At 36.5% G+C, this 9,301-nt stretch overlaps 2 protein-coding genes across 2 annotated transcripts; both read right to left on the minus strand.

Moving 5' to 3' along the window:
* Positions 1 to 1,329: 1,329 nt before the first annotated feature.
* LOC127172435 (fish-egg lectin-like) lies at positions 1,330 to 6,167 on the minus strand. Its single transcript, XM_051121699.1, has 7 exons — positions 5,970 to 6,167; positions 4,107 to 4,194; positions 3,756 to 3,983; positions 2,659 to 2,870; positions 2,336 to 2,463; positions 2,119 to 2,213; positions 1,330 to 1,379 (listed from the first exon to the last, which is right to left on the minus strand). Exons 1-7 carry the CDS (start codon positions 6,165 to 6,167, stop codon positions 1,330 to 1,332), a joined length of 999 nt encoding a protein of 332 aa, XP_050977656.1.
* Positions 6,168 to 7,280: 1,113 nt separating this feature from the next.
* Positions 7,281 to 8,999, minus strand: LOC127172248 (fish-egg lectin-like). The gene is made up of 6 exons (XM_051121480.1): positions 8,872 to 8,999; positions 8,697 to 8,784; positions 8,336 to 8,563; positions 7,971 to 8,179; positions 7,674 to 7,801; positions 7,281 to 7,562 (listed from the first exon to the last, which is right to left on the minus strand). The coding sequence occupies exons 2-6, from the start codon at positions 8,752 to 8,754 to the stop codon at positions 7,418 to 7,420; spliced, it is 768 nt and encodes a 255-aa protein (XP_050977437.1). The 5' UTR covers positions 8,755 to 8,784; positions 8,872 to 8,999; the 3' UTR covers positions 7,281 to 7,417.
* Between the last annotated feature and the right edge of the window lie 302 nt (positions 9,000 to 9,301).

Consider the following 9,301-nt stretch of genomic DNA (forward strand, 5'->3'; position numbering starts at 1 on the left):
AGCTAGGGCAGATAACGACATAACCCTTACGAAAATTAAAACCAAAATCCATGGTTACTAGTTATATACTAGTTATACCATGGTAACCACATTAACCATAGTCTAACCATGAGATGTGTAGTAAAACTATGGTTGTAGTTAAATGAAAACAGACTGTAATCAGTCTGCCAAAAACAACACAAAAAAAAAAAAAAAAGAAAGAAAAAAAGAAAAACATGGTTACTGTACTTTTACTGTAACAAACCATGGTTAATTTTGGTAAGAGAAAAATATGACTCATGATAATGCAATAACATGTTCAGTATTAGGATTTTTCTGTAAAGGTATTGTCATGATGTAATCATTATTGTACTCATTTTGACATTTAGGCAATTTAGAAAAGTTTTCTTAAATATATAGTATTTAAGCCATTTTGAGATAAAACAACAACACCTTGTTATAATGTGATACTTTAAACTGAACTTAAATAAAATTCATACTGCAAATAGAATATAATGATGTGGTTGTTTTGCAACAAGGTGGAGACAGTTCTGCTCATAACAGCAAATGGCTGATGGGAAAAGTGACAGGTACAAGAAAATTAGTGAAAAAGCAAACACACACAAAGTGAGATGCAGAGAGATATCATGGAAAATGGAGAGACTGAAAAGGAAAATGGAAGAGAAGGTGCAGTTCAAGAGAGAGCGTTTTTCTTATTTTGCACGGCCCTAGCCTAAGGTTTTAAACATTTATTTAAATGTGATGGCCAAAAAAAAAAAAAAAAAATATATATATATATATATATAAAAATAGGGTTGTCTGTGGTTTCAGAATTTGTTGTGGGTGTATGGGATGGCCTGGATAAGTGAGATTTCCAGGCCTAAAATTTTGTCCCTGTTCTACATGGTGGTTGTTCAGCCTTGATACATTCATTAGCTAACAAATTTTAAATGTAAGTTATTTTGTATTAATGTGTCAATATGATGTAAGGTCCAGTTACCAGCTTGACACTAAAACAAGTAGTAGTATTGGGTACTTTTTACTTAAGTACATGTTTGAGCCCATACTTCTTTACTTTAACTTAAGTAGAAAAAATTTTACTTTTACCAGAGTATTTTTAAACATGAGTATCTGTACTTCTGCTTGAGTGAAAGATGTGTGTACTTTTGCCATCTCTGTTTATACAGAACCAAATAATACACAAAAGAAACACAACACTGATGAGATAAATGTTTTCATAATATTTCATTGGTTCAACAGCAAGAAAAGAAAGTATAATCAAGCTTTTCTGTTAATAATGACTGATTGAGGCTTGTTAATCATTGAGCTCCTCTATGTTTATATTACAGACTATAAAGTACATTTACGAATGGAACCATCGATACACACGACCCACAGCACTCCCAGGTCAAAGCTCACATGCTTGTGGCAGTTGGGATAAGCAGTCATCAACTGCCAGTCTGTGCCAGCGGGGTTGGAGTGAGTGACACCAATTCTGCAATAGATAATAATGATGGTTTCTTGAATGCAGTGTTTGGTTTATATAAAAAAAAAAAATGTGTTTCATGAATTGTTCATGCAACTTGTAATATTATGACTGTTCAGCTCACTTTTGGAATAACATCCCTAGAGGGTTGACACCAAAGACACTGCCATCAGTTGCTACTTCAATCATAGCCAGAGATCCAGGAATATTCAGAGAGCTGCCAGACCCAGAATTGGCTTTATTAGACAAATCCTGCATGAGACCGAAAGAGACACAAACCATTCAGTCATAGTACAGTCAGCTATCAAGAGATCTTATTGCAGACTTTACACTTGATTAATAGATAGACAAACATGTTTTAAAATTCTAAAGTATGATGTAAGAGGGAACCCGCCATGAATCAAACATCAAATAAAGCGAAATGACAGGGAATAAAAATAGTAAATTAGTCATCAGGTGCCATGTTCAATATAGCTGCATTTTAGAGATCTCTAATCAGTTAAATAGCAGAAGTTATTCAAACAATGGAGTGGTTCAAACAATGGAGATGCGACTGTGTTGGGGAAACAGACGTGACTAGCTAGTTTGTTTCCACAACAACACATCGTACTATGGAGGTTAATCAGCGAGTTACGTCGTTGTATGGAAAATGCACCCCAGGTCAAAACTCACATGCTTGTGGTCACTGGGACAGGCGACAATTGAGATCCAGTCTGTGCCAGCGGGGTTGGAGCGAGTGACGCCAATTCTGCAATAACAATAATGATGGTTTCTTGAATGCAGTGTTTGGTTTACATTTTAAAAATGTGCTTGATGAATTCCTTTCTTTTTTGTTCATGCAAACTGCATTATTATGACTGTTCAGCTCACCTTTGGAATAACATCCCTTGAGAGCTGACACCAAAAACACTGCCATCAGTTGCTACTTCAATCATGGCCAGTTGTCCAGGAATATTCTGAAAGCTACCAGACCCAGAACAGGCTTTATTAGAAACATCCTGCACAAGACAGAAAAGAGACACAAACCAGTCAAGTCATTGTACAGTCTGATTTTGCTGCTTTCATCCTAGTGTCTTTATTTCTTCAGTTATGTCAGAAAATCTAACCCTTGCATCTACTTTACGGATGTTTTTTCAAAAACCTGATGTATTGAACTTTTTCTCAAGCTCTTGTATTTAACATTGTGACATTACCCTCATCATCCAGATTTGGTCATAGCTGTTCACTCCCCAACAGCTGTACGGACCACAGCTGTAATACTTCAACTTTCCATTCATTGAAACCCACGGAGTAGTGCTGGATGGCCATTTGTTGTTAACATCCATATTTAAACAGAATATGTCATCATTCATATTGACACCTGCAATGATCTGATCACCTCCAGCATCCACTTGTTTGAGAAGCCCTACAAATAAAATCAACAGGTTGGAGGAAAGATTAGTCACTTTAATAAAAACCATAACAAGAGGATGTTTTTCTGACTTTGTCTATCACTTAAAAACAAACAAACAAACAAAAAAACTTAATTCAGTTATGGACAGTGGTTGCACATAACAGAAACATGTTATCTCTACTTAATAACTAATGTATGATTAACTAAACTGAATCGAGTAAACTTAAACAGCCATATTCATTATTTTTTTGCAGGTGCCATTTATAATGCATACTAACAAGCTAAATATGGCTTTTATTGTTAGGAGTTAAACAGAAGATGGTTGTTACATTAACATACCAGAAACTCTTTTAAATACAAACATAGAAGAGCACATAAACATTGACATGTCTCTCAATTGTATCATCTTGATAAAAGAAGCACAAAATAACATTTTGTTTCAACATTTAATCTCCCTTTCCAGACACTTGCAAAGCATGATGGGAAGTGGAAATTCTGTTCCTAAATTCTATAATGATATTTTAACACAACTGAAATCATTCATGTATCTCAACTCAAACTAATTAAGTAATGGTTGAAAATAACTGTGCTGGGTTAACTTGATTTAAGTAAACTGAACAAGAAACAAATGCTATTTTGACCTACTTAATTGACACGTTCTTTCAAACTAAAACATTTAGCTGAACCAAAGCATAACTCACTAACACACTAACACATTCAAACAAGTGACATAAGTCACTTTTTTGAATGAGAAACCTAATATAATGATGGTGTTAAATCAAAATGAATTGGTTAAATAAAGTGAACAGTATCATAAAATCATTTTTAGTGTATTTTTATACATGTAAATTGACTGGTTAAACTCTTTTCTTAATTTTGCTCTCTGTAACTCTTCACCTGGAAACTGAATGACGGAACCGCTCTGAAACTTGAAGATGTTGTTTGCTGAATCCACCCCCAGCCAACCAGCAGGACCAACACTGACGTGCGTCAGAGACCCACTGATCTTTGTGAAGACATTATCAATCAGGACAAATACTTCATTTAGACTGTTAACTCCAACCACTGAGCCTGATCCAGCATCTATCTGCTTCAGGTTACCACTCATTACAGTACAGTGTAAAGCTGTGATAACATGGTACAAAATAATAAGTGATTACAAATACAGAGACTTTTATATATGATTTATTATTATTATTATTTAAAAAAAATACATCACATAAACAAAAATACAAACACATTGTTTACCCAGAGTATGAAGGAAATGGCAGCTGAAGAGTAGCAGGATGCTCTGATAAACCATTGCTCCATGTGCTTTTAACCATGTGCTTTTAACCTGTTCATAACCACAAATAATTTTTAATTAATTTTTAAATAAGTGAAGTATGGATAAATCATGTTCATTATCACAGTGACAGTAAATAAAGACAATAAAGACTTTTCTTGCTAGATGAGGATTCAGCAATCAGTGTGGATTCTCCTCTTCTGAGATGCAGGTACTAGAAACTTGCATTCAGTCTGTGTGTAAATGCTCTTATGGGAGAGTTTATATACAGTAGCTGAAAAATGTTTCCGCATTAGACTGGGGGTAATTTTACAAGGCATTATAAAAATTATATGAGGATCAGGAAATTGTTTTTCTGAATCTCTGCTTCCTTAATTTCTCTGTTGACTTATCTCATTCTCTAAAATATGACACCAAATGGGGGGGGATCAAATGGGGACCAAATGTGACACTGGACCACAAAACCAGTCATAAGGGTAAATTTTTTTTTTAAAACTGAGATTTATACATCATGAAAGCTGAATAAATAAGCTTTCCACTGATATACAGTCATGGCCAAAAATATTGGCACCCTTGCAATTCTGTCAGAAAATGCAACACTTCTCTCAGAAAACTGTTCCAATTGCAAATGTTTTGGTCTTCATGTGCTTATTGTTTTTGTTTGCACTGCAATAAAAAAAAAAACAGAGAAGAAAAGTCAAACTTGGTAAAATTTCACACAGAACTCAAAAATGGAGTGGACAAATTTATTGGCACCTCGTCAAAATTGTAAGAAACAATTGCTTTTCAAGCATGTGATGCTCCTGTAATTTGTATTTAGACACACCTGTGACAAGTAACAGGTGTGGGCAATATAGTAATCACACTTGCAACCAGTTAAAATGGACAGAAGTTGACTCAATCTTTGTGTTGTTTGTCACACTGAGCATGGAGAAGAGAAAGAAGTGTAAAGAGTTGTCTGAGGATTTGAGAGAAAAAATGTGGAAAAACATGGATAATCTCAAGGCTACAAGTCCATCTCTAGAGATCTTAATGTTCCTGTGTCCACTGTGTGCAATATCATCAAGAGGTTTACAATCCATGGCACTGTAGCTAACCTCCCTGGCAAATTTAATGAAAAATTACAATGACGTAATGGTGGAAAAAAGAACCCCGATTAACTTACAAACAAATTCAAGTTGATCTGCAGACACAGGTGTCAGGTCATACGCAATGGTAGGAGACCCAGGAGGACACAAGTAAGACTGGAGTTTGCCAAAACTTATGAGACAAAACCACAATCCTTCTAGGAGAACGTACTGTGGACAGATGAGACAAAAGTAGATCTTTTTGATAAAGGACATCATGACACTGTTTACAGAAAAAGAAATGAGGCCTTCAAAGAAAAGAACACAGTCCCTACAGTCAAACATGGTGGTTGCTAAGCCACTTCTGGCACTGGATGCCTTGACTGTGTGAACAGTATCACACAATCTGATGATTACCAAAGAATTTTCGGGTGCAACGTAGTGGCTAGTGTTAGAAAGCTGCGTCTCCACCAGAGGTCATGGGTAGCTGCTGGCTCACACGATCCATGTTCAGTCACATTTGGGGATTCCTCACCCACATTCATTAGTGCTTCAAATCTGTTCTCAAGCTGTATAGGAGGTGGTAAAATACCAGTTTTTGCAAGCCTTGTCATAGCCATATCTGGGGTAGAGGATGCTACCGCAGCAATACGAGACACTCTGACAATCTGACAATCTGATGTCTCGAGTGCCTTTAGGTCTCGCTCCCTGTTTGTGCCATCGATTAGTGTGTCGATCAGTTTCGGCTTGTTCCTCTACACTTATAAACTGTTGAGATTCACTAGGTTGACAGGACTCACCGGCTGTATGCTGAGGGGGTCCGTGACGATGGTCTGCTGAGTGATCCGCCTGTTTTGGAAGTCCAGCAAGTAACTTTGTTTCAAGAACCACAATCCTTTGTAGAAGTCTGTGGCAGTTTGTGCAGCAAGTAGATTTCCGAAGAGGCTGAAGAGGCATTTTCTTTCTCGTCTGTTGAAAGTAGGCAGCTGTGTTTTCCCGTCTCCGGAATGTAAACTGCTGGCAGTGGGAGGCAAAGGGTCTCCTTTTTCGTAGTATTATTCCAGTTACGAAAAGTTTTTAATTTAGTGTTTGTGCCAAAAAAGTGTTGTTTGAGCACTGTGCTGATCTGCTGAGGTTAAAATCTTAGAAAAGTCTGAGAAATGTATATATACAGGGAGGAAAGCGTGGAGCAGTAAGCAAAAGCGTCCGAACAGTAGCAAAGCCGGAAGCACTGTCATTCTGTCATTCTGATGTCAAGCTGATTTCATTGTCCAGCAGGATTTGGCTTTTGACTTTCCAGAAGGCCAACAATTCACAAAAAATGTCTTCCTAAAAAAATTAGGAAAAAAAAATTAAAACTAACTAAAAACTGTATTGGCCTTATGAAGTATTCTAATTTGTTGAGATTGGTGTGTTTTTGTTAAGTGTGAGCCAAAATCATCACAATTAAAAGAACCAAAGACTTAAACTAATTCTGTCTGTGTACACTGAATTTATTTAATACACAGGTTTCACAATTTGAGTTGAATTACTAAAATAAATGAACTTTTCCACTACACCTGTATATCCAGAGGCAGAACAAAAGCTGACAGAATGTCTCCATTTCAAGGCATAGGATGATGTAGTGAAGCAGTAATTTTCCATGACTTTTACTATGTATTTTTAGTAAGTGGTCATTTTATTTAGTTTTATTATTATGATTGTTATTATTATTATTATTTATTTTGGTTAGATTTTTTTTTTTTTTTTTTTTTTTGGTGCTCGTCTGAGAAAGGCTGAGAGAGATGCACAATAATTTTACCTTAATTTAATCCCCCCTTTTTTTGGTTTTGGATATCAGTGCATTACTTTTAACGCAGTCTGCTAAGAGACAACAAAGTGCCCAAATAGATACACAAACATGTACTAATCTTCTAATCAGACATTCGAATTACAACATAGGCAGTTTAAATGAGATTTTTATCCATGGTTGTGCTGCATATATCCTGAAACTGCTCCACAGTTTGCAAACTATACTGAATCAAATGATAAACAAAAGAAACACAACACTGATGATCTATCATGCTTTCATAATGCTTTATTGGTGCAACAGCAAGAAAAAGAGAAGAAAAGAAAGTATAATCAAGCTTTTAGTATTCTGTTAATAATGACTGATTATTTTGAGGTTTATGTTAAAGATTGAGCTCCTCTGTTGTTGCAGCGACAGATTATAAAGAGCATTTATGGATTGAGCCGTCAACACACACGACCCACAGCACTCCCAGGTCAAAGCTCACATGCATGTGGCCATTGGGACAGGCAACCATCCCTTGCCAGTCTGTGCCAGTGGGGTTGGAGCGAGTGACCCCAGTTCTGCGATAGATAACAATGAAAATGCAGTGTTTGATTTGATCAGAAAATCATTCTTGATGAATTCATCACTTTTGTTCATACAAATTGTAATATTCTAACTGTTCAGCTCACCTTTGGAATAACATCCCATCATGGTTGACACCAAAGACACTGCCATCAGTTGCTACTTCAATCATGGACAGAGCCCCAGGAATATGCTGCCAGTCACCAGACCCAGAACAGGCATTATTAGACACATCCTGTACAAGACCAAAAGAGACATCAGGAAACTGTTTTTGCTGCTTTCACCACAGTGTCTTATTTCTTCAATTTTGTTAAAAACTTTAAGCCCTTGCATTATTATTGTACTTTTAAACTGGTGTATTGAACTCATATACCAATCCCTTGTATTTAACATTGTGTCATTACCTTCATGATGAAGATTTGGTCATTGCTGTTCACTCCCCAACAGCTGTATGTGCCACAGCTGTAATACTTCAGACCTCCGTTAAGATGAACCCAAGGAGTGCTGGATGGCCATTTGTTGTTATCATCCATATTTAAACAGAATATTTCATCATTCATATTGACACCTGCAATGATCTGATCACCTCCAGCATCAACCTGTTTGAGAAGCCCTACAAATAAAATCAACAGGTTGGATGAAACATGAATCAGTTTAATGATGTCAGTTCATCAGTTCATGATGTCTTTGGGACTTTGTCTATTTTAAAATTAAACAATTGGCTGGTCAAACTTGTCTTTTCTTAATTTTGCTCTCTGTAACTCTATACCTGGAAGCTGACTAAAGGAACCACTCTGATACTTGAAGATTCTGTTTGCTGAATCCACCCCCAGCTGACCAGCAGGACCAACACTGAAGTGCGTTAGAGACCCGCTGATCTTTGTGAAGATGTTATCAATCAGGACAAACACTTCATTAAAACTGTTCACACCAACCACTGAACCAGATCCAGCATCTATCTGCTTCAGGTTACCGCACACCACGGTACAGTGTAAATCTGTGATAACAGTGCAAAATAATCAGTGATTGCAAAAACACAGACTTTTAAATATGAATCAATATGATTTTTTTTTTTTGGTTTTTGATAAAAAAAAACATCACGCTAGCAAAAATATAAAGACATTATTCACCCAGAGCATGAAGGAACTGGCAGCAAAAGAGCAGCAGGATGCTCTGAAAAACCCTCATTGCTCCACGACACAGTTTGTTGCTTTTAACCTGTTCATAACCAAAACTCATTTACATTAGTGAAGTATGGATAAAACATGATCAATATCACACTGAAAGTGATTAAGTAAAGACAACCTTCTCTTGTTAGATGAGGATTCAGCAGTCAGTGTGGATTTTCCTCGCTTGAGATCCTGGTACTAGAAATTGCAATCACTGCGTGTGTAAATGCTGTTGAGCGATAGCTTATATAGCCAAAATTTGTTTCCTGATAAGCCTGGGTGGAACTGACTAGACATTCTAGAATTTATATAATCAAATGAGCACCAGGAATACATGTTTTTCAAGATCTCTGCTTCCTCAACAGTTTCTCTGTTGACTTTTCTCATGTCTCTGAAATATGACCAAACAAGTTGAGTGTTCCATCAGGTTTGATAACAAAGATAACAGAAATTTGCACAAATACATGGGAATGTAATATATGAGCAATATCACACAAGCAGACGTGAAATATGGCTGTATATTGGCATGGCTATGATCAGTGGTGTAGCAACTGGGCCCATATGCA

This window comes from Labeo rohita, chromosome 10, assembly GCF_022985175.1.
Source record: "Labeo rohita strain BAU-BD-2019 chromosome 10, IGBB_LRoh.1.0, whole genome shotgun sequence".
Taxonomy (NCBI): Eukaryota; Metazoa; Chordata; class Actinopteri; order Cypriniformes; family Cyprinidae; genus Labeo; species Labeo rohita.

Coding starts and splice junctions, on each gene's coding strand:
- LOC127172248 (XM_051121480.1), bottom strand. CDS start 8,754: ATGAGGGTTTTTCAGAGCATCCTGCTGCTCTTTTGCTGCCAGTTCCTT. Junction 8,564..8,696: donor CCAGTTCCTTCATGCTCTGG/GTGAATAATGTC, acceptor CTGTTATCACAG/ATTTACACTGTACCGTGGTG. Junction 7,563..7,673: donor GATGGGATGTTATTCCAAAG/GTGAGCTGAACA, acceptor TATCTATCGCAG/AACTGGGGTCACTCGCTCCA.
- LOC127172435 (XM_051121699.1), bottom strand. CDS start 6,167: ATGCCTCTTCAGCCTCTTCGGAAATCTACTTGCTGCACAAACTGCCAC. Junction 2,871..3,755: donor TTCCGTCATTCAGTTTCCAG/GTGAAGAGTTAC, acceptor TTTTATTTGTAG/GGCTTCTCAAACAAGTGGAT. Junction 2,464..2,658: donor ACCAAATCTGGATGATGAGG/GTAATGTCACAA, acceptor TGTCTTGTGCAG/GATGTTTCTAATAAAGCCTG.